General features: G+C 42.5%; 1 protein-coding gene across 1 annotated transcript; it reads right to left on the bottom strand.

Annotated features, from left to right (window-relative positions):
• Positions 1-172: 172 nt before the first annotated feature.
• On the bottom strand, positions 173-14,004 carry LOC129862010 (neuroepithelial cell-transforming gene 1 protein-like). The gene is made up of 13 exons (XM_055933290.1): positions 11,620-14,004; positions 10,303-10,369; positions 8,834-8,896; positions 8,568-8,633; positions 8,202-8,309; positions 7,829-7,996; positions 5,460-5,522; positions 5,280-5,376; positions 4,380-4,456; positions 3,616-3,873; positions 3,272-3,442; positions 2,376-2,562; positions 173-1,874 (listed from the first exon to the last, which is right to left on the bottom strand). The coding sequence occupies exons 1-13, from the start codon at positions 11,757-11,759 to the stop codon at positions 1,498-1,500; spliced, it is 1,842 nt and encodes a 613-aa protein (XP_055789265.1). The 5' UTR covers positions 11,760-14,004; the 3' UTR covers positions 173-1,497.
• Between the last annotated feature and the right edge of the window lie 11,427 nt (positions 14,005-25,431).

Consider the following 25,431-nt stretch of genomic DNA (forward strand, 5'->3'; position numbering starts at 1 on the left):
GTTCTCTACACCAGTGACAACTGACACACACGCGCTAGAGGACTTCCTCTTTCTTCACATCAGAGGTCTTGTTCTCTCCACCAGTGACAACTGACACACACGCGCTAGAGGACTTCCTCTTTCTTCACATCAGAGGTCTTGTTCTCTCCACCAGTGACAATTGACACAGAAATCTCACAGCATCGAAGCTCTTTATTTTTAATTGAAAAGGAATTAAATATCAGACACACACAGGTAGCTTCTCACAGATTTCCCCTCGGATAATCTTTAATTGGTCTTTCCCTTTTCACTATCCATACAAAGCATTCCAGTGATACTTTTTCCCCTCTCTTTGCACACAGCATAACTTGTGGTTGATCATGCAGTTTCATGCTTCTCTCACCTCCAGTTCTCAAGAGAACCCATTCTGAAACCTTTACTTTCCCACCATTAATACAACTCAGTTGCGGTTCAATTCTCTACCCTTCTCTCCTTCACGGATTTAAAAGGAACGGGCTGGTTTAAGGAATATGTTAGAAACTCCCCTTCTGCCGTACTTACACTAATCCAAGACTTCTAAAATGTGTGAGAGTGAACACTTCCTTGTGAAGGAGGGTAGAGAATCGGCACACAAGTTACCGAGCCTTCTCATAACAACATACTCATTTCATCCTTTGTCACCTTTGTCTCCACAACAACACATCAGACAGTTGACTAATATTTGCATGTGGTCTGCACTGTGTACACTACTGAAGATCAACCTCAACACATGGTGCTGCATGGAAAGAGAGGCTCCAGTCTCAAAATGGCACCCCATACCCGATATAGTGTAACTACTTTTGACCAGGCCACATAGGGCTCCGAACCAAAAAAATACATGGAATAGGCTGTCATTTGGGACACAGAGAAACGGCTCAACGAAGCCAGCACGGGCCTTTTTAATAGTAACGAAGGACACACTGACCAACCCTGTAGAAATAATGACTTATCAAATCAAGTGGTTAATAAATTCCAGTTCCAAGCAACATATATTCTTATTCTAAGAGCTAAAACAGTGCTATTTTGTATAAAAACAGTTAGTCATTTTAACATAAAAAGTGTAAAATCCTAATTCTCATAACCGCTGTAAACCACTTTCAGTCACATTGGTTGGCAAATATCATTCCCTTGTAAAGTAAACCAATAATCTTTTCTAAAACTTTTTTTTCTCCTGAAATTTACAGAACTCTTCAGTTTTATTGGTTTGCAGTGCACACTGGACGGATGTGATTGGACAGTTTTGACATAGCTGCTACATGGTCGTCATGGTACATCACTGCTATTTGTCAGACATATTATTTTATGCAAAATCACTACTTGACAGACAGGTGCCATGGAAATTCACGAGTAGCCTACACATTAATATCACAAGTAAGAAGTCCAACATAACACCATAGAAGAAGACACAGTAAAAATACAAATGAATGAAGGTGTACAGGTGTAGACATCCCACTGGCCTCCATGGACTCTTCCGTTCTCCTAAACCCCGGTCTCTTTCCTCCTGCGATGCGTACCACGGCTCCACTCTCTTTTGATTTTACTTGAAGAACCAGACCTGGGGAGTGTCTCTGTGCCTTTACACCCTAGGATTGGCTCACCGACCTGGGAGCAGACGTTCTCATCTGCCCCCACCATATCAGACATGGACACCACAGAAGAACGACGCTTGGCCCTGGTCATGGTTGTAGCCTCATTGTGCTGATCTCTGAGTGGCGCCCTCTGCTGTCGAGGTTGGGCGTCGATGGCACTGCGGAGACAGTTGAGCCACTGCTGCTTGTGGAAGACGTCGTTGACCTGCAGGGTGTGAGACTGGCCGTGGGTCGGGTCCAGGGAGGTCACGCGGAACACGTTCTTAGCTGGAGGACAGAGAGAGAGGGAGAAAAATTGCAGATGATATAAACTGTCGTTCATGGTAAAACACATCCACATATAATACCTCCTAAAGCACAACTGAAAGAAACTGCACATCTCCTAGGTCTCAGTATGTCCCAAAGGATCATGAACCCAGTAAAATATAGGTGGTGTTAACGACACACAGGATATTGTGTCAGCAACTCATAAACTGGGCATTTAATCGTGAGTGCAGAGATCTACTTGTCCAACGCATTTTGAAAAAGGACACAAGGAATTGAAGAAGGTCTAATTGAAACAATTGAGCCCCAGACCATAACTCCTCACCTTTCTCCCCCTGGCTGAAGGCCCTCCCATAAGAAACAGACAGACCCTGCAGTAACTCACCTTTCTCCCCTGGCTGAAGGCCCTCCCATAAGGAACAGACAGACCCAGCAGTAACTCACCTTTCTCCCCCTGGCTGAAGGCCCTCCCATAAGGAACAGACAGACCCTGCAGTAACTCACCTTTCTCCCCCTGGCTGAAAGCCCCTCTGAATGACCCTCCCATGCGTACGTCTCCATCCTGCAGGTCCTCCAGAGCCAGGTCTCTGATGGGGAGGGGCTGACGGTACACCTGGTAGCAGCTCCGCTCATTCCGTGTCACCGGCCTCGTCAGCACCAGCAGCTCAGAGAACAGGAACACATGCAGTTTCTACACAACACACAGAGTTATCAAAACACGCCTGGTACTTCTACACAACACACAGAGTTATCATAACACGCCTGGTACTTCTACACAACACACAGAGTTATCAAAACACGCCTGGTACTTCTACACAACACACAGAGTTATCAAAACACGCCTGGTACTTCTACACAACACACAGAGTTATCATAACACGCCTGGTACTTCTACACAACACACAGAGTTATCAAAACACGCCTGGTACTTCTACACAACACACAGAGTTATCATAACACGCCTGGTACTTCTACACAACACACAGAGTTATCAAAACACGCCTGGTACTTCTACACAACACACAGAGTTATCATAACACGCCTGGTACTTCTACACAACACACAGAGTTATCATAACACGCCTGGTACTTCTACACAACACACAGAGTTATCATAACACGCCTGGTACTTCTACACAACACACAGAGTTATCATAACACGCCTGGTACTTCTACACAACACACAGAGTTATCATAACACGCCTGGTACTGTGAAGCACTGTGACAACTACTCATGGAAAACACACTTTATAAATACATTTGATTAATTGAAGGGGGGGTCAACTTCACACTGAGAAGAAAAACAGAAAGCCTGGATACATGTTAGTTGGAGGGGGGAGGGGGCATAAAGCCATACAGAACAGGCTGTATTGCTATACAGCGTGTCTGAACAATGCTCACCGAGCCACTCTTGTTGCGTAGCTCTCCATGACACAGCAAGATCTTGCAGTTGTCGATGAGCGGGTCTCTCTGCCTGTCATCCAGATACTCCAGCTTATTAATGTAGTACTGACTCTCTGACTCTCCCTTCCTCATGTTGATGTCAGACAACACACCCTGGATGATGGCCACCTGGAATCCCAGTGTTACACTTCAGTCAACTATTAAGAAAGTTATTTTTAATAAATGTATAATTCTATTAGCATGTATGGCTGTATCATTTGTAACTTTATGATGTATCTGATAACTGTGTGTATGATGATGTCAGTGAGCAGCGTAGGGTAGTGTGGGTGCTCTCTACAAACCGCTTTCTCCAGACAGGGTACATCAGGGTGATCTGGAGGTGTATGCCTCAGTATCTCTCTCAGCAGTAGGGGGTATTTGACCAGCCGGCTCCTGGGTATATCCAGGAAGCTCCACAGGTCCAGCTTCCTACTGAAGGGAGACTCCAGGCAGCGCTGCAGGAAGTCCTGAACCCTCCGGTCCTGCTTCTTCTGGTCCAACAGGGCCTTGGCAGCCAGCTGGTTACTGCAATAGTCTTTGTAAGCATTCAAACCTGGCAACTAGAGGAAGACAGGGGGATCATGAAGATGAGTCTACACATTCTCTTTTTCATTCCCCAAAAAATAAAGAAATGAAAGAAAAGTAGTTTCATCCCTGTACGCATTCAGACAAGGAAACTTGGAAGAGAAGACAGTGTCATTTTCAGATCATGGAAATGTGTCTGCTTTTTAAGCCAAAGAGAAGAAGACGATCCAAGATGGCAGCTGACTCCTCTCTCTCTAAAGACGGGGAGAAGAAGGTCAAAGATGGCATCTGCGGATGAAGGCAACAGGTGGGGGCGAGAGCATGAAGCTGGGTCTACATTTCATAAATAAACAAAAACACATTATTTCTAAATATTGGCGATGTGAGAAAGATTTTACATTTCAAGTTTATTTGCAATGTGTAATTAATACATTGGAAATCTTACTCACTCGACCTCTCGCGATAAAAAATTTGCCATAAAGAAATATACAAATACACAGATAATATCCATAAACCCAATACACAAGAGAGAGGCACCTACCCAGTCCACAACGATCTGTCCAATCTGACCAACTGTTCCATTAGGTCCGGTGCCCTTTGCAAGCTTATCCAACAAGTCTGTAACAAGGAGAAACACACGAACAAAACTCTATTTGAAGAGGATATTTATTTTCAAATAGTCTTGTCATAGTCACTGGTTTAGTAGCCACCAGAGGGCATATGGTGGGTTACTAAACCAGTAGCCACCAACTCTCAAATAAAGAGTTGGCAACACTTTTGACACTAAGGCTTAGGGCTGGGGTCAATTCCATTTCAAATTTAGGAAGTAAATGGAAAATCCAACTCCAATTCTTGAAACTAAAAGGTAATTAAAATGAACTGGAATTGACCCCCAACCCTGTTGAGGCTAGTAGTGAATATGACGAAGACCTAGTACCTTCATGAAGTGGAATGTAAGAATATGACGAAGACCTAGTACCTTCATGAAGTGGAATGTAAGAATATGACGAAGACCTAGTACCTTCATGAAGTGGAATGTAAGAATATGACGAAGACCTAGTACCTTCATGAAGTGGAATGTAAGAATATGACGAAGACCTAGTACCTTCATGAAGTGGAATGTAAGAATATGACGAAGACCTAGTACCTTCATGAAGTGGAATGTAAGAATATGACGAAGACCTAGTACCTTCATGAAGTGGAATGTAAGAATATGACGAAGACCTAGTACCTTCATGAAGTGGAATGTAAGAATATGACGAAGACCTAGTACCTTCATGAAGTGGAATGTAAGAATATGACGAAGACCTAGTACCTTCATGAAGTGGAATGTAAGAATATGACGAAGACCTAGTACCTTCATGAAGTGGAATGTAAGAATATGACGAAGACCTAGTACCTTCATGAAGTGGAATGTAAGAATATGATGAAGACTTAGTACCTTCATGAAGTGGAATGTAAGAATCCAGATCTCCAAATATATGAGTTAGCTCCTCCTCTGTCATGATGGAGAGCTTCAGCATGGGATCATGATATGCCTGTTAAACAAGAAATTAAAGCTAAGGTCAATCAGCTTCACGAGGGGAAAAGACAAACTTGTTAATTGAATCATTTATTGTACCTTTCGTGCCATTTGGAGGTCTTCAATAAGGTCCTGTTCTCCTCTGGATAGCTCATGAATGGCCTAGAGAGAACATGAAATATGTTGTTAATAAGGCTCGCCACTTCCGAATTCATAATTTATTACATACCAGACAAAGAGTACATATCGAACTCAGATACAAGCAGCTAACTATGACATCAATCCCCTTACTACATACTAGGGCTGGGCGACATGGCCTAAAAATCATATCTTATTTTTTTGTTGCTGTTAGCTGTACGTGGTCTTATTTTCCAGAATCAATGTTCATTGATACTCACGTTTTAGTAGTGTCTGCTCTGCGTACAATTTGAGTATTTGAGACATAAAAATGGTATCATTAAAAAGGTTAACTTTTCTATTACAGTATTGAAATGTCTCAATGTGTTTCGATGTCCATATGACCAATTCTGTTGGACCAAACCCCAAAAGGAGAGTTGAAACCAGTTGTCAGAGAGGAAGAAGTGATCTCTCAACTTTGTTGGTGTGGGTGGCAGGGGGAGGGGCTTGGTGTGAGTGACAGGGGGAGGGGCTTGGTGTGAGTGACAGGGGGAGGGGCTTGGTGTGGTTGGAAGGGGGAGGGGTTTGGTGTGGGTGGCAGGGGCTTGGTGTGAGTGGCAGGGGCTTGGTGTGAGTGGCAGGGGCTTGGTGTGAGTGGCAGGGGCTTGGTGTGAGTGTCAGGGGCTTGGTGTGGTTGGAAGGGGGAGGGGTTTGGTGTGAGTGGCAGGGGCTTGGTGTGAGTGGCAGGGGCAGGGGCTTGGTGTGGGTGGCAGGGGCAGGGGCTTGGTGTGGTTGGAAGGGGGAGGGGTTTGGTGTGGGTGGCAGGGGCAGGGGCTTGGTGTGAGTGGCAGCGGCTTGGTGTGGGTGGCAGGGGGAGGGGCTTGGTGTGAGTGGCAGGGGGAGGTGCTTGGTGTGAGTGGCAGGAGCTTGGTGTGAGTGGCAGGAGCTTGGTGTGAGTGGCAGGAGCTTGGTGTGAGTGGCAGGAGCTTGGTGTGAGTGGCAGGAGCTTGGTGTGAGTGGCAGGAGCTTGGTGTGAGTGGCAGGAGCTTGGTGTGAGTGGCAGGAGCTTGGTGTGAGTGGCAGGAGCTTGGTGTGAGTGGCAGGAGCTTGGTGTGAGTGGCAGGAGCTTGGTGTGAGTGGCAGGAGCTTGGTGTGAGTGGCAGGAGCTTGGTGTGAGTGGCAGGGGCTTGGTGTGAGTGGCAGGGGCTTGGTGTGAGTGGCAGGGGCTTGGTGTGAGTGGCAGGGGCTTGGTGTGAGTGGCAGGGGCTTGGTGTGAGTGGCAGGGGCTTGGTGTGAGTGGCAGGGGCTTGGTGTGAGTGGCAGGGGCTTGGTGTGAGTGGCAGGGGCTTGGTGTGAGTGGCAGGGGCTTGGTGTGAGTGGCAGGGGCTTGGTGTGAGTGGCAGGGGCTTGGTGTGAGTGGCAGGGGCTTGGTGTGAGTGGCAGGGGCTTGGTGTGAGTGGCAGGGGCTTGGTGTGAGTGGCAGGGGCTTGGTGTGAGTGGCAGGGGCTTGGTGTGAGTGGCAGGGGCTTGGTGTGAGTGGCAGGGGCTTGGTGTGAGTGGCAGGGGCTTGGTGTGAGTGGCAGGGGCTTGGTGTGAGTGGCAGGGGCTTGGTGTGAGTGGCAGGGGCTTGGTGTGAGTGGCAGGGGCTTGGTGTGAGTGGCAGGGGCTTGGTGTGAGTGGCAGGGGCTTGGTGTGAGTGGCAGGGGCTTGGTGTGAGTGGCAGGGGCTTGGTGTTAGTGGCAGGGGCTTGGTGTTAGTGGCAGGGGCTTGGTGTGTTTGTAAATGGGAAGGTGCACACAGCACAGGAGCGAGAACGACAAAACAACATGAGAACAAGCAAACACTCAAAAACATTAAAATAAAATTGTGATTCTTGCGATACAGACATTTGGAATATCGCGCTAAATGATCAATTAGAATAAATTAAATTCACTATATCACCCAGCCCTACTACCTATACTATAATTAAGCAATAACGCCAGAGGAGGTGTGGTATATGGCCAATATACCACGGTTAAGGGCTGTTCTTATGAGCAATGCTGAGTGCCTGGACACAGCCCTTAGCCGTGGTATATTGGTCATATACCACAAACCTCCGAGGTGCCTTATTGCTATTATAAACTGGTTATCAACGTAATTAGAGCGGTACAAATAAATGTTTTGTCATATCCGTGGTATACGATCTGATACACCATGGCTTTCAGAGAAATCAGAATTCAGGGCTCAAACCACCCAGTTTATAATAAAGCAATAAGGCATGATATATTGTGATTATAATATGTTTGGCACAACGCATTATCTATAAAAGTCATTGAACTATGATGATAACATGTGCTACAGTTGTATGTTACCTCCTGTCTCTTAATCTCTTTGGTGGAGAAGGTGCTCTTCTGGTGAACGTCCAGTGTTTCAGACCACAGAGTGCTGTTTCTGCGTTTGGGAGGTGTTGGGCCTGCTGCCTTACTGCACGACTTCAGGGACGCACCCGGCGACTTGCTGTCACCCCGCAGTGACATGTTCTGAAGACATGAGTACAAATTTAGACATGCCAGAGTCTGGTCTCGGCTTCTCTGTCCGTGCCACTCTACTGTCAATCTCCTTCTCTATAACTTCCTGCTGTTCATTAAACAAAATCCACACAAAAAAATGATCTACTATCAGGTCAAGTGCCATTGGCTTCTGTCTGGAGTTATTACAGTGTAATACAGGGGGTATATACTGTACCTGGATGGTTTGACCAAAGCGTCGGACAGCTCCATTCTTGGAAGGGGAGATCAGGTTAGCCAGAGATGACACCCGACTCAGTGGCCGCACACGCTTGTTACTGGGCTCCTGGAATACAGAGGAGAGAAATCAGTGTTACGGACGGCAATCTGAATACATACCCAGGGGATATTACTAACGACCCTATCGCTTTGCTTTACTCCACTTCTCACATATCACATTTTATTAGTCACATACACATGGTTGCAGATGTTATTGCGAGTGTAGCAAAATGCTTGTGCCAATGTAAGAAATAATACATAAAAACAAAAACACAGCAAAGTTTCCTAAGGACTAGAAGTGAGGCAGTCCTCTCTGTCGTCTTACTTTGAGGTCAAAACTGGACAGACTGACGGTATCTTCATCCTCCTTTTTCTCTTTGCGTTTTCTCTTCTGTAAAAAAGGTACCAGAGAAGGCTCAGACTACAGTTAGTGACACTCACAAGGCCATTAGGGGGGGGGGGAAAGGCAGGATATAGCCTACTGGTATGCTGTAAATACATATTTCACATGGAGGGGGGTGGGGGGGAACGTGTGATGCAAGTGTATTAATCCTCAGAAATCTTGTAACATTTGGTGGAGCCTTGGCTTACTTTGAGGTCAAAGCTGGACAGACTGACAGTGTCATCATCCTTGGGCTCTTTATTTTTCCTCTTCTGTGGGAAAGATAAACACGTGTACAGAATGAGTGTGTTGCTAACCTTCACAAGACTTAAAAATGTGTATATACAGTACCATGCAAAAGTACTCAGACCCCTTGAATTTCTTCACATTTTATTGTGTTACAAAGTGGGATTACATTGGATTGAACCGTATTTTTTTTTTGTGTCAACGATCTACACAAAATACTCTAACGTCAAAATGTACGGGGAAAAAAATAAAAAAGATTAATACAAACATAGTAGTTACATAAGTATTCAGCTCCCTGAGTCAATACATGTTAGAAACACCTTTAGCATTGATTAAAGTTGCGAGTCTTCTGGGTAAGTCTCTAAGAGCTTTAAACACCTGGATTGTGCAATATTTATCCATTATTTTTTTCCCAAATTCTTCAAGCTCTGTTGGGGATCATGGCTATTCAGCAATTTTCTAAACTTGCTAATGATTTTCAAGCAGATTTAAGTCAAAGCTTTAGCTTGGCCACTCAAAAACATTGTCTTCTTTGTAAGCAACTCCAGTGGAGATTTGGCCTTGTGTTGTAGTTCATTGTCCTGCTGAAAGGTGATCTCCCCAGTGTCTGGTGGAATGCAGACTGTAGCAGGTTTTTATTCTAGGATTTTGTCTTTGCTTAGCCCCACCCAGTTTCTCTTTATACTGAAAAAGTGTATTCCTTTGCTGTTTTTTTCCTCCCAGCATATTTTGGAATATTTTTTATTCTGTATATTTGTATTCTTCTTTTCACTCTGTCATTTAGGTAATTATTGTGAGTCACTACAGTTTTCTTCCACCACAACCATTGAACTCTTTAGCCGTTTTAAAATCACCAATGGCCTCATGGTAACTAAATCTCTCAGCAGTTTCATTCTTGTCCTGAAGCTCAGTTCAGGACAACTGTATCTTTGATGTGTCTGGGTGGTTTAATACATAATCCACAGCATAATTATTAACTTGACTACGCTTAAAGATATATTCAATGTCTGATGTGTTACCCATCTACCAATCACTGCCCTTATTTATGAGGCTTTCAAAAAGCTCCCTGGTCTTTGAAGTTGAATCTGTGCTTGAAATACTTGACTGAGGAACCTTACAGATGTTGTATGTATGGGGGACAGAGGAAGGGTTAGTCATTCAAAAATCATGTCAATCCCTATTATTTCACACAGAGTGAATCCATGTAATTTATGTGATTTGTTAAGCCACATTTTACTCCTGAACTAATGTAGGCTTGTCTAAACAAAGAGGCAGAACACTTTTACAAGGCACTGTACATTTCACATTGAAATAAATAAAGTATTTATTTTCTACTGTGTTAAAGTTTATTGACTTGACTTCGTAGTAATTGAGAAAGACAGAGATAGATGCTGGTTTGATGTTGGCGTGACATTAGTTTAGTACTACTCACCATGCTGAAGTCCCATGGTGTTCCTGGAGTCAGAAAGGTGAAGGAACTCCCTCTGCACAGTGGAGGTCTACAGTGAGAGAGAGAAAACAGGCAGAAATAAACACTATTTGAGATATTCATACTGTATCCCAACCCAAATGCCCCTACCTAGGGCGTATGGAATCTGACTCTTTGACAAATCAGACACACACACACAAATCAAACTTTTGGTGTTAAGTGTAGACTTACATGTTGATTTTGTCTACCCACACCAGACATGATCAGGACAAGCATATTGAAATATCAAAACGAACTCTTAACAAACTATATTAAATTTGGGGACATGTCGAAAAGCATTAAACATTTATTGCAATGTAGCTTGCCAACCCCCATATAAAGTCCAAAGAAAAGAAGCCTGGAGGAGGAGAGATTACTAGAAACAAACTCGGGTTACCCTTCTATCTGTGGATTAATTGTCTGAGTAGAGGACAATGTGCGTTTCAGGTAAAATAACAATCCAATGTTTATATCCCAGGATAGCAACAGCAAGCTAGGTAAATTGGCATAAATGTTTAATGCTTTTCGATCTGTCCCAAAATTAATATAGTTGGTTCAGTTTGTTTTGATATTTCAACCTGTGTGTCCTGATCGCGTCTGGTGTGGGTGGACAAAAATCAACATGCGATGGGGGTCTGGTCAGTATGTTTGAGACAAAGCATACAACTTTCCTCTAAGATGTTCTAGATAACCTTACAACACCGATATAGAAGAACAATGTCATATTTTGATGGACTCTTTCCTCAGAAGATAGTAAGCTCAGCATCAGATGCCTCTAAAAGGCTGTGGGGTGGTCCACTAATGTACTGCTATGGACGTAGTTAGCTAGCTAACTATTTTAGGCAAATTTGAGACTACTCAAACTTCACATTTGTTTGTCTAAATAAATCAAACGAACTAGTTAGCTACATAACGTTACTAGTTAGTATAGCCAATATACGTTAACTTAGCTAACTAACTACTCTAACGTTACTAGAGCGCAAATTTAAAATTATAGCTAACGATGCAGTGTTTGTTTGAGGCTAACTAACTAGAAAATGTAAACAGAGCACATGAACCACTCATATACATTAAAACCAGGGGACCCTAGCAGATACGTTAGGCTAACTAGCCACAGTAACGTCAGTGCATGAAGGCCAAACCTGAATCCATATTTATTGAAACATTAATGATTTGCCATGTGATGTGACAAACTTTGGGTTCAAAATCTGGCTAGCTAATCTTTAATATTATTTAGTCAAAACACACATTTATGTATCAATATTACCCATCGCTCCTTACTTTTTAGAGTTGTTGACAGTGGCGGGGGAGGTTTCTGAGTTGACGACGGCTAGGCTGATGGTGGACGTTCTCTTCGAGGAAATCCTTCGACTCTTCGGCTTGTCTTCCACAGATAATTCGACCACCTCTGACTCCTCCATTTTAGAGGTTGGGTGTAGGAAGCTAGCTAATATTACTAATTCAAAACAATGAAATTATAATGGAACAGCAGCAACGATGATGAAAGAAAGAAACAAATCCGCAGTAAATCGATCAATCCAACCAAAAGTGACGGCGGAAGTTTGAATATGGCGGAATATCACAAATCGGCCAATAAGGAAAAAGCTTGAGGATTTAGAGTGGGAGGAGTTAATTTACTGAAAAGAATATTGAGGAAAACCACGTTGGCGGTCTCTGCGGTGCATCTCAGTAAATTCATTTCAGTGAGAAGCATGGCCGGATTAAGCGATCAATGCTGGTGTTTGCTAAAAAATTGGGAGTTGTTGAGAATTGTTTTTATTCTATTGGGTCTATCTTTTCAGCAGAAGGCATTTGCTTTCCAAACTGTACGTTTTTCCCGCGATTGTATTTTGAAATCTGCAAAAGGGAAACTGACAACACCAACCAACCATAGATAATATAATCCATAGATGGCAGTTCCCATTCAAATCAGGACTGGCATCCATTGCTTGAGTACCCATTAGTTTAGCAGTCAAATTGCCAGGGTAAGAGGTTACAAATCCTTTCTATGGGGTATATGTCTGTGGCTATAATGCAACAAATTGTATATTTGGCTTGCATGCTGCCCGAGAAAACCAGCCCAAACTGCAGTTTTCCCGACTGTAGGCATCCTGGTAACTGCCCAAATAAAGGAAACACTTGAGTAAATGAAGGACACAGTGTTATGGTGGGGGATGCATTTTTCTGGCATGGTTTAAGTCCACTTGTTGAATCTATGCCAAGCAGTGGTGACCCGTTATTCAAGGCAGGTGGGGCAGGGCTTGCCTGTTTTGCATGTTATTTTGGCATTAATACATGTCACATATTAGTTTGCAAACAATGTAAACAAATATATATAATTGAGTTAATAAAGCTGCATACAAACATTCTCTTTTTTGTTTTCTTGAATAAGGCAGCTCCAAAATGCAGGTGTTTCAGCCTAGCTCAGTGCTTTCTGTGGTGGTCAGCAGAAAATATGGTGCTCTGTGATTGGCTCAGTGTTCTGTCACTCAAGGGGACACTACGTCACCGCCAAGTCTAAAACTAGAGTTACGAAATTCTAGCCCCTTGGGTGCTGGCAATAGAGTTAGATTAGAAGTGCCTTTCCAAGAAGGCTCAAGTTCATTGGCCACAGATAAAATTATGTCAAATCACGTTATATGTACAGTAGCTTTGATTGGACTGATCATGTCAACATACTTTCAAAATCTTAGCTAACGATCATTATGAATCAAGTCAACAGCAGGTTGCCAGCAGCATACCACCCTGCATACCACTACTGGCTTGCTTCTGAAGCTAAGCAGGGTTGGTCCTGGTCAGGCCCTGGATGGGAGACCAGATGCTGCTGGAAGTGGTGTTGGAGGGCCAGTAGGAGGCACTCTTTCCTCTGGTCTAAAAAAATATCCCAATGCCCCAGGGCAGTGATTGGGGACACTGCCCTGTGTAGGGTGCCGTCTTTCGGATGGGACGTTAAATGGGTGTCCTGACTCTCTGAGGTCATTAAAGATCCCATGGCACTTATCGTAAGAGTAGGGGTGTTAACCCCGGTGTCCTGGCTAAATTCCCAATCTGGCCCTCAAACCATCATGGTCACCTAATAATCCCCAGTTTACAATTGGCTCATTCATCCCCCTCCTCTCCCCTGTAACTATTCCCCAGGTCGTTGCTGCAAATGAGAACGTGTTCTCAGTCAACTTACCTGGTAAAATAAAAAACAATCTACTGGCAAAACCTTTTTAATCGTTGACATATGAAGATAAATAATGAAAAGAAATTATAGATAAAATGTATCGATTCTCATCGGCCATTGGACATAAACAACAAGTTGGAAATCGCAAATTTAACAATGAGTGGTTTGGAAGGAATCAGTGACAGTGGCTAACTGCTAGCATTGCAAAGCAATCACTAGCCTGCTATTCAGTGGAGTGGCTGTGGCTGTGTGGTCCCAAATCTTGGATTAAGGGGATTGAGATAAAACTGTCCAGTTTGAGTGTTTGTTGCAGCACGAATTCTGTCAATGTACATTTCAAAAGTGCTAAACAAATAGTTATATGACTACGTCCGTCCTAGCTCGCTCATTAATGTCTTAATCAAAATTACGGATTGCCTCTAATCCCTTTATGCCATAGTTTGTACATCTCAAATGACAGTAGAAACCACATTTTTTAAAGCAAGTCAGCTATATCAATTATGCTTTTTTAAAGGCAGTAAATGAGGCTGACTGAACTGTTTTGCTGCCAGACAAGGCTCCGCTGATAACCAGGTGTAGCGGTGGTAAGGTGTTGGGACTGCTGTTGGGACAGCTTTATGTAGACCCTAACAGTTTGTGGGCACTGTTTGTCACCGTTATAGTGCAATGAATGTATTTTTTTGTGTTGTGTGGTGACTTTGCTGGCATGCATCCCCACTAGGATTGCACATTTTGGGAAATATTTAGAGGTGGAAACTTTCCGTGGGAATTAACGGGAATATACGGGAAATAACGGGAATTAACAGAAATATATGCAAATTAATATTAATGCCATTTAAATGTAATGTTTTTTGCATTGGATATATTTACCATATCATATGAAGACAGTATTTGCAATAATTGCAAATTATTAAATCATTCTAATAGATATAAAAAACTATTTAGTTACAAATTGAACTTTAATTAAATGAGTTGACTCTTCACATGGAATGATTTCACTGAACAACAAAAGAAAGGGAATATTGAATGATCCCCAATGATCCATCTCCCAAAAATGTTTTCAACATACATCTGTAAAATGATACTCTAGAAACTAAAGCTTTGGTTGTCTTCCTCTCAGGCTTCCACGTCTTCTCCCTGGACCTACTCAATGACCACCTCTTGAACATCAGACTCTGAGGCCTCATCTTCATTGTCACTTTCCAACCTTGTTGAGAATGGCTCATTGTCTGGTTCAAAAAGCTTAAAATTTGCCCGGATGGCCACCAATTTTTCAGCACTTGTATTGGTCAGCCTGTTGCGTGCTTTGGTGTGTGTGTTCCCAAACAAGGACCAGTTGTGCTCTGAGGTGGCTGATCTTGGTGGGATTTGGAGGATGATGGAGGCAACAAGGGTCAAAAAAACTTCTGATTCCAGGAGGACCATGAGCTGTTGCTATCGATGTCTGATTCATAATTTTCACCTCGAATAGAAGTAGAGGGACTTTTGTTGCTTGTTGTAAGTGCTGAGGGAACTTTATGCACTTGGCCAGATGATTCTGCATTTTTGTTGCATTCTTCACATATGATTTGGCACAGTATTTGCAAATGTACACAGCTTTTCCTTCTACATAAGCTGCAGTGAAATGTCTCCAAACATCAGATAGTGCCCGTGGCATTTTCCTGTAAAAAATGGGTAAAAAAAACAAACAAATACAATTCCATGTACAGATAAATAGTTAAGCAGTTAGATTAAATAACTCCTTTGTAAGATAAATGTTTTAAAATGAAACATGTATGGAAACAGGTGAATTAACACCACTCAGTTAGCAGGCTCAAGCAAGCTAAAACCCACATGGTAGAAAAAACTAACAGGCAGAAATTGTAAACAGTTAGAACTGATTTAAACACACTTTCATGTAAACTACTATTTACTACTTAACAACAAATAATGTATGTCATATAAAATATATTCACCCCACCCAGTATTGTAATGAAAACTTACCAGAAAGCATGTAGTCCTTGGCTCAGACAGTGTAGTAGTGTGCAAGATCTTGAGAATCAGCTGTACATGTGATGGAAGAGTGCACTGCACACGATGGAAGAATGCACTGTGCATGCAGAGGGTTGCAATTCCATTGAATTGGGGATAGTTTTACCAAAATATGCCACAAGACCTATAATTGAAGTAGAGGGACTTTTGTGTATCCCACAAAAAAGGTTAACTGTTATAAGCTAACTTTTTTTGATGAATTTAAGCCAAATTCCCCATATTCCCGGGCTTAACTTCCCATGGAAAATTTCCGACCCTTTGCAACTCTAATTCCCACATATATATATTTTTTTGCCCCACCAAGATTTACATGCTAAAATCGCCACTGCTGATAGTAGACCTATGTATTGGTACACATGTCATATAGAACACAAATAATGCTGATCCTAGATCTGTTGTGAGGTGCAACCTCTAAAAGAGCATGGGAAAATACCTAACTGTAGAGTTATGAAAAGTATGCTGTAAAATACTTATTTCCTTTGAAACCAGTCTCAGGATCCAATTAATGGTAATTATCTGACCCTGGACAATGAGCAAGAAGCGTTGAATGAGGGTGGTTGTGGTGGTGGAGTACATGTAGGTCAGTGGATGGAAACAAATGTGACATTCCTTTGTGTATTGTAATATTCCATTGGTTCCCAGCTAATATGGAAAACTGTTACAGTAACAGTGAATACTGGGAGATAAATTCCAATATATGTGAGACAGTGAACACTGCAAAGATAATTGATGTCCCTCTGAACAGCACCAAAACATCTCCTGACTGGAAGACACTGTCAGGCCTGCCTCACCCTTTCTGATGATGGCCTATACCAATGTAATCAAATTCAAACCTATTTGTTATTCAAACCAAATGTAGAGTTTATATTCAAATGTGAGCCTACTATAGCTTTGTAATACATGCATTTTATACATATTCAAGGTTAATTGAATTTCTCAATGATTGGACCACATACAGCCAACGTTATAATACTGTATAATAGTGCTGCATTTAATATGTTGGAGTTGTTGCCAACAGTTTTTTTTTTAAATCCCAAAATCACTCATCATTACTCCCATTTGGTCATAATATTGTTGTTTATGAAAAAGCAGGATCCATTCTATTGGCTGTATGAGGCAAAGTCAAGGGAATTATGTTAATAAAATCACATAATATAATTACAGTGCCATCATCACATAGACATAGAAATATATTTAGGACCAACCGTTTGCATGACATCACTTTAAGCCTAGCAGAAGACTTTAGAGAAAGAAGTGTCCTTACAAAATGAAATCATTCATACCCCAAGGCCGTTTATGAAACAAAAGGACACACGTCAGATTAATGAGGTACAGAGAGAACACGCAGTACATGTTAATACTGTGGGGGTGGGGGGCATATTTCTCATTTTAATTGAAGGACATTAGAAAAGATTAGGGTTGAGGAGAGAAGAACCAATCTTTTCCAAGAACAAAGACACATGTAGATTTGAAATAACATGTCTAGTCTGTTTTCAGTTTTCTTACGAATATTACAGAATGCCAGCATGTGACAGAGAGTGGTTATGTCCGAAATGACACCCTATTCCCTACATAGTGCACTACTTTTGACCAGACCCTATGACTATATTGAATAGAGTGCCATTTCAGACAGTGTTTCATCCGATATTATTCAGCATTGCATTGTCTACAATAATAATCATATTATGTATTCTACGAACTCTCAGAGACAGTGTGGTAGGCCTACAGTAACCAGAGGCTCATCAGTATTAGACAAAGGATAACAGCGGATGCTGAAATGTGAAGAATTTTGATGATGTAATCCTGGAGAATAGCTCTTGCATTCATTTCTGCCTGAATAATTGGCTCAGAAAAGCAATCAATGCTAGGCCCATCTAGATTAGACAATGGAGATTAGGAAAGGACATGTTGGCCCTCTGGTAAACATTTTCATATCGCTTGTCGTATTGTAGTCGTACCACAACATGGGAATACGTCACAAGAAGTGTTTTGATAAACTGCATGTCGTGGGAAGTTAGCGATTTCCTGATCTGTGGGGCCCATAGGTCTGGGCCTTCATTCATAAAGAAACTCAGAGAAGGAGTGCTGATCTAAGATCAGCATGATCAAAAAGGTTAAACTGATCCTAGATCAGCACCTATACTTTGATAAAAAAAGTTAAACTGATCCTAGATCAGCACCTCTACTCTGATAAAAAAGGTTAAACTGATCCTAGATCAGCACCTATACTTGGATTTAAAAAAAGGTTAAACTGATCCTAGATCCGCACCTCTACTCTGATCAAAAAGGTTAAACTGATCCTAGATCAGCACCTATACTTGGATTTAAAAAAAAGGTTAAACTGATCCTAGATCCGCACCTATACTCTGATCAAAAAGGTTAAACTGATCCTACCCCATGGCAAGGCACTACAAGTCCGTACACCATGGCAACCCTCCCTCCCTACAAGCTATGGGGATTGATCATGTTCCGGCCTCTATTAGAAAAGGGGACCGTCTTAAACAGTTAAACCAAAGGGAAAGTTTTGGGATTTACAAACTACAGGCCACTAAGTACCCTGGTTTAAATGAAGATATGGATTTACAAACTACAGGCCACTAAGTACCCAGTTTAAATGAAGATATGGATTTACAAACTACAGGCCACTAAATACCCTGGTTTAAATGAAGATATGGATTTACAAACTACAGGCCACTAAATACCCTGGTTTAAATGAAGATATGGATTTACAAACTACAGGCCACTAAATACCCTGGTTTAAATGGAGATATGGATTTACAAACTACAGGCCACTAAGTACCCAGTTTAAATGAAGATATGGATTTACAAACTACAGGCCACTAAGTACCCTGGTTTAAATGAAGATAGGGATTTACAAACTACAGGCCACTAAGTACCCAGTTTAAATGAAGATATGGATTTACAAACTACAGGCCACTAAGTACCCTGGTTTAAATGAAGATAGGGATTTCTCACCCTTCCTGTAGGGTCGTGATTGGTCCATTTGCTGTCATCTAGTGGACATTTTGCTCAATTGCCCTCAGCTATGTTTAGACTGTTGTTCATGTTTGCTGTGTTCTAGTGTACTATGGAATATATTGCTTTCTTATTCTTGACACTTCTCCCAGTAATATTTAAGGGTATAACTACCTTTCTAAGTGTTCTGATACTTCTAGCTTGGAGTTGTATTTGTATGATAACATAGCTACAGTATTTCACTTTTTAATTTGTATAGTATTGCTTACTAGGTGTGTCCAATCAACTTTGTAACCACTCCCTCTTCTAATTAGGGCTAATTGGAAAAGCTGTTCAAAAGAGGACATTGTATTATTTCTTTGTACTCCCTGACGAAGGCCATGCAGCCGAAACGCGTCGGATTTTTAAAACTTTGTTTCTATTGAACATGTCATACAAATAAAGGCATTTTAATTCATTATATGAAGAGTGCCTTGATCCTCCTTTCTTTTTGATGATCATAGATCAGCACCTATTCTATGATAAAAAAGGTTAAACTGATCCTAGATAAGCACCTATACTCTGATAAAAAAAGGTTAAACTGATCCTAGATAAGCACCTCTACTCTGATCAAAAAGGTTAAACTGATCCTAGATCAGCACCTACACTCAGAGGTTTTACGAATACTTGCCCACTGCCCAGGTTTCCCTGTTATCACTCAGTCAAACGATCTCCTTGGATTCTGCTGGCCCTGTCCTTTGTGTACATCATCATCTCCTTCATGAATACATCATCATCTCCTTCATGTGTACATCATCATCATCATCATCTCCTTCGTGTGTAGATCAGCTCAGTGAGGCCGTCCATCTATCACCCTGCCTTTAAGAAAATATTTTTATTTATTTAACTAGACAGTTAAGAACAAATTCTTATTTACAATGACGGCCTACCAAAAGGCCTCCTGGGACAAGGGCTGGAGATTAAAAATGAAAATATAGGACAAAACATACATCATGACAAGAGAGACACCACAACACTACATAAAGAGAGACCTAAGAGGACAACACAGCATGGTACCAACACAGCATGACAACAACATGGTAGCAACACAAAACATGGTACAAACATTATTAGGAACAGACAACAGCACAAAGGCAAGAAGGTAGAGACAACAATACATCACGCGAAGCAGCCACAACTGTCAGGAAGTGTCCATGATTGAGTCTTTGAATGAAGTTTAAGTTTGAGTGTTTTTTGCAGCTCGTTCCAGTCACTAGCTCCAGCAAACTGAAAAGTGGAGTGACCCAGGGAAGTGTGTGCTTTGGGGATCTTTAAGAGAATGTGACTGGCAGAACGAGTGTTGTATGTGGAGGATGAGGGCTGCAGTAGATATCTCAGATAGGGGGGAGTGAGGCCTAAGAGGGTTTTATAAATAAGCATCAACCAGTGGGTCTTGCGCCGGGTATACAGAGATGACCAATTTACAGAGGAGTATAGAGTGCAGTGATGTCGTCCTATAAGGAGCATTGGTGGCAAATCTGATGGTCGAATGGTAAAGAACATCTAGCCGCTCAAGAGCACCCTTAGCTGACGATCTATAAATTATGTCTCCGTAATCTAGCATGGGTAGGATGGTTATCTGAATCAGGGTTAGTTTAGAATCTGGGGTGAAAGAGGAGCAATTACAGTAGAGGAAACCAAGTCTAGATTTAAATTTAGCCTGCAGCTTTGATATGTGCTGAGAGAAGGACAGTGTACCATCTAGCCATACTCCCAAGTACTTGTATGAGGTGACTACCTCAAGCTCTAAACCCTCAGAGGTAGTAATCACACTGGTGGGGAGAGGGGCATTCTTCTTACCAAACATTCTTCTTCCATTTGTTTTGGAGGTGTTCACAACAAGGTTAAGGGCAGAGAAAGCTTGTTGGACACTAAGAAAGCTTTGTTGTAGAGCATTTAACACTCAATCCGGGGAGGGGCCAACTGAGTATTAGACTATCATCTGCATATAAATGCAGATCCGGTGTCCTGTGTGAATTTAAGTATGCTCTCTCTAATTCTCTCCTTCTCTCTTTCTTTCTCTCTCTTGGAGGACCTGAGCCCTAGGACCATGCGTCAGGACTACCGGGCATGATGACTCCTTGCTGTCCCCAGTCCACCTGGCCTTGCTGCTGGTCCAGTTTCAACTGTTCTGCCTGCGGCTATGGAACCCTGACCTGTCCACCGGACGTGCTACCTGTCCCAGACCTGCTGTTTTCAACTCTCTAGAGACTGCAGGAGCAGTAGAGATACTCTTAATGATCGGCTATGAAAAGCAAACTGACATTTACTCCTGATTATTATTTGACCATGCTGGTCATTTATGAACATTTGAACATCTTGGCCATGTTCTGTTATAATCTCCACCCGGCACAGCCAGAAGACTGGCCACCCCTCATAGCCTGGTTCCTCTCTAGGTTTCTTCCTAGGTTTTGGCCTTTCTAGGGAGTTTTTCCTAGCCACCGTTCTTCTACACCTGCATTGCTTGCTGTTTGGGGTTTTAGGCTGGGTTTCTGTACAGCACTTCGAGATATTAGCTGATGTACGAAGGGCTATATAAAATAAACTTGATTTGATTTGAAATGGATGAGAGAGCTTCCTACTGCCTGAGCTATGTTGTTGATGTAAATTGAGAAGAGAGTGGGGCCTAGGATTGAGCCTTGGGGTACTCCCTTGGTGACAGGCAGTGGCTGAGACAGCAGATGTTCTGACTTTGTACACCACACTCTTTGAGAGAGGTAGTTAGCAAACCAGGCCAAAGACCCCTCAGAGACACCAATACTCATTAGCAGGCCCACAAGAATGGAATGGTCTACCGTATCAAAAGCTTTGGCCAAGTCAATAAAAATAGCAGCACAATATCGCTTAGAATCAAAGGCAATTGTGACATAATTTAGGACCTTTAAGGTTGCAGTGACATATCCATAACCTGAGCGGAAACCAGATTGCATACCAGAGGGAATACTATATACATCAAGAAAGCCGGCCAGTTGATTATTGACAAGTTTTTCCAACACTTTTGATAAACTTGGCAAAATAGAAATAGGCCTATAACAATTAGGATCAGCTTGATCTCCCCTTTAAATAAAGGAACAACCATGGCTGCCTTCCAAGCAATGGGAACCTCCCCAGAGAGGAGAGACAGGTTAAAAAGGTCAGAGATAGGCTTGGCGACGATAGGGACTGCAACCTTAAAGAAGAAAGGATCCAAACCATCTGACCCAGACGTTTTTTTGGGGGGGGGGGTCAAGTTTAAGGAGCTCCTTTAGTACCTCGGACTCAGTGACCGCCTGCAGGGAGAAACTTTGTAGCGGGGCAGGGGGGAAAGAGGGAGGAGCATCGGGGCTAGTCGCATTATAAGGGGTGGGAGATGAGGAAATGAAAGACAGGCAATGAGGCATTCGCTGAGTCAAATAGGATTTAATGAAGTGGAGATGGAAGAGCTCAGCCATGTGCTCCTTGTCAGTAACACCACATCAACATTAAGGGACATGGGGCAGCTGTGAGGAGGGTTTATTTCTCTAGGTCTGTAACCGTTTTTCCGGAACTTCTTTGGGTTAGACCCACAGAGAGAGAACTGTTCCTTAAAGTAACTAACTTTGGCCTTCCGGATGGCCTGAGTGCACTTATTTCTCATTTGCCTGAACGAGAGCCAGTCACCCTGAGTATGCGTACTGAGCCTTTCGCCAAATGGAATTCTTGAGGTGGAGTAACTGCCAGATCACGGTCGAACCAGGGGCTGAACCTGTTTTTAATTCTAATTTTCCTTATGGGGGCGTGTTTGTTAACAATATCACTGAAAATATAAAAAAAGAAGGTCCAAGTGTCTTCGACAGAGGGGATCAAGCTGATTCTATGCCAGTTCATGAAGGAAGGCTTGTTCATTAAAGTTTTTTAGCAAGCGTCTATGACAAATCAGGACAGAATGTTTCACTGAGCAACCAGTACGAACACAGGCTGTAAAACAGTGATCACTAAGGTCATTACAGAAAACAGCAGACTGATACCGATCAGGATTATTGGTGAGGATAACATCAAGGAGAGTAGCCTTTTCTGGGTGGGATCTTGTGGGATCCTTGAGGGATCAGTAATAATCTGAGAAAGATTTAGGGAGTCCCATTGCTTTAGGACTTGGTCAGGATGTTTAAGCATGTCCCAGTTTAGGTCACCTAGCAGGACAAATTAAGACTTAGCGTGTAAAGGGCCAGGAGAGAGCTTAGGGTACAGACCGGTGCTGATGGAGGACGATAGCAACAGTCAACAAAGAGCTATTTGAAAATGTAATGCTTAAAACCAGCAAATCAAATTGTTTGGGGACAGACTTGGTGGAGACAACTGAGCACTGAAGGTGATCCTTGTTAAAGACTGCCACTCTACCACCTTTGGAAGATCTGTCTTGCCGAAAAAGGATATAACCAGAAAGGTTAACATCATTGTTTAAAACTCTCTTTCTTAACCACATCTCAGTAATGACCAACACATCTGGATTGGAGCTGTGAACCCACACTTTCAATTGATCCATTTTAGATAATAAGCTTCTAGTGATAACGTCCAGAAAACCCAAGCTTTTACGAGAGCAGAAATCAGTGAAACCGATATCAGAGTGTAACAGTTTAACTTTAGTAGTCCCCTCGCCCCGACCCGGGCGCGAACCACTGGCCCTCTGCACACATCAACAACAGTCACCCACGAAGCATCGTTACCCATCGCTCCACAAAAGCCGCGGCCGCCCCTCTGCAAGGGGAACAACTACTTCTAGGTCTCAGAGCGAGTGACGTGACCGATTGAAACACTATTAGCGCGCACCACTGCTAACTAGCAAGCCATTTCACATCGGTTACATTCACCCCCCTTTCCCGCAGTAACCAGTGATCTGGGTCAACAGCATCAATGTAACAGTTTAAACTTTAGTCCGTCCCCTCGCCCCGACCCGGGCGCGAACCAGGGACCCTCTGCACACAGACAACAGTCACCCACGAAGCATCGTTACCCATCGCTCCACAAAAGCCGCGGCCCTTGCAGAGCAAGGGGAACAACTACAACTACTATTAGCGCGCACCACCGCTAACTAGTGTTGATATCACAAGTTTACTGGAGAACTGAGACGAAGTAGAGACTCTGGACAGGGTGGATATTCGTATAATAAAAAGCAGTTTTATTCAGAGGTAAAGATATCTGATACAAGCGTGCACGGACTCATTCATTCAGCTCGTAAGGAACCTGCAGACAGAGCCCCGAAACAAAGTGCAAATGTATTTTATACAGGTAATAAAGTAGGTTGAGTCTGGTAGATCTGGTCTTCTGGTTGGTCCTGATGAGTTGGGCGAGGTCCACTTCAGGCTAATATCACTGTCCCATTGGCTCTAAGTGGAGTTCTTTGTCTTCAGAAATGTTCAGCTAAAACAGGAGATTAGGTGTGTGCGTAGATGTTCCTATTTTGACATATCTGTGTGTCTCTGTGAAATGTTCAGCTAAAACAGGAGATTTTGTGTGTGCGTAGATGTTCCTGTCTTAATCAGTGTTTATGAAAGGTTTACGTCAGCCCTCTGTCCTTGGGTGTGTGTGTGTCTCAGTATCTCGTGAAATGCAGACCCAAGCACCCTTTTGATCAAGGCCTTTCCTGCCTTATCAGTGTTTATGAAAGGTCTGTGCCAGCCCTCTGTCCTTGGGTGTGTGTGGGTCTCAGTATCTGCTTATGAGTTTGTGAGAAACCCTGTTTTGAAAGAAGTTAGTTATAACAACGTAATAGCAATATGCTTGTGTTATTTTAAATGGTATTTATTACACTAGCTAGCCATTTCACATCGGTTACAAGAGCACAAGTCAGAATTGGGGCTAGAAACAGTGTTGATTTTTTATGACATTTGAATGTGCACCAGATGGCAACAAGATCATATTGTACAGCAATTTCATCAGGTAACATGAATACAAAGCCGGCGAGAGGTGGTTAGAATAGGATGGGAGGCCAAAAGTCTGTGTAACCAATAGAGAGTCAGATTCCTGAGTGTGGGAACAAACAGTCTGTCCCACGGTTGGGTAAACAAGCAAGTTCATAGTTAACAAAGCACACATGAGTCATGAGGCAAATAGCATAAAGCTATAAAAAAGTATAACGACTTGGGGCCAGCCATTGTAAGTTCAGAGACTCACTCACCCCAACATGATAACTTGAGAGAGGAACTCTCTCGGACTCCAGTAGGCTGTACAAGGATGAACATCGCCTCCCTGTCTGTCAGGTGAAATACAGTCCGACATCGAAGAGCGAGGGGTGTGTGTGTTTAATGTCAGATGGGACAGTGTGTGTGTATGTGTTTGTGCGTGTGTGTGTAATATGTGTGTGTGTGTGCAAGTGTGTGCAGGACCGTAACCAGGGTCTGAGTTTTAGTGAATGCTAAAATGCTATTTGGAGAACAGCAAAAACAAGCCAAAATGACTCCTGTCATTATCACATTGCTTGCTGTAGCTTCATTAACCTCAGTCTATCTACAAACACATAACTTATTAGCTATACAATTAGCCTCTACACATTAACTCAGCACCAGAATTAAAAACAAATAATTTAATAAGTACAAAGGGATCTTTGTAGCAGAAAAAGTGTTTAGCAGAAAAAGTATTTTATTAAAAATCCAATGCGGACGTTTTTATCTCAATATCAAATAATTTCTCTGTAATAATTAAGTACCTTACTGTGGTTGTTTTCAATTAAAATGGTCAAAAATAAACAAAAAAGCTTCTTCGCAAAGAGCAATTTCTCTAGCAAGAATTTGGCTTGGACTGTCTGGGATTGGTCTAAAATCTAGCTGTTATTGGCAGAAAGGTTTGGAATTTGTCAGGTTTTGGTCACTAGATGTCCCCATTGCACCTTTTTTGTACCTTTTGTTTTTCCTTGCTCTAATTAT

Source organism: Salvelinus fontinalis, chromosome 9, assembly GCF_029448725.1.
Source record: "Salvelinus fontinalis isolate EN_2023a chromosome 9, ASM2944872v1, whole genome shotgun sequence".
Lineage (NCBI taxonomy): Eukaryota > Metazoa > Chordata > Actinopteri > Salmoniformes > Salmonidae > Salvelinus > Salvelinus fontinalis.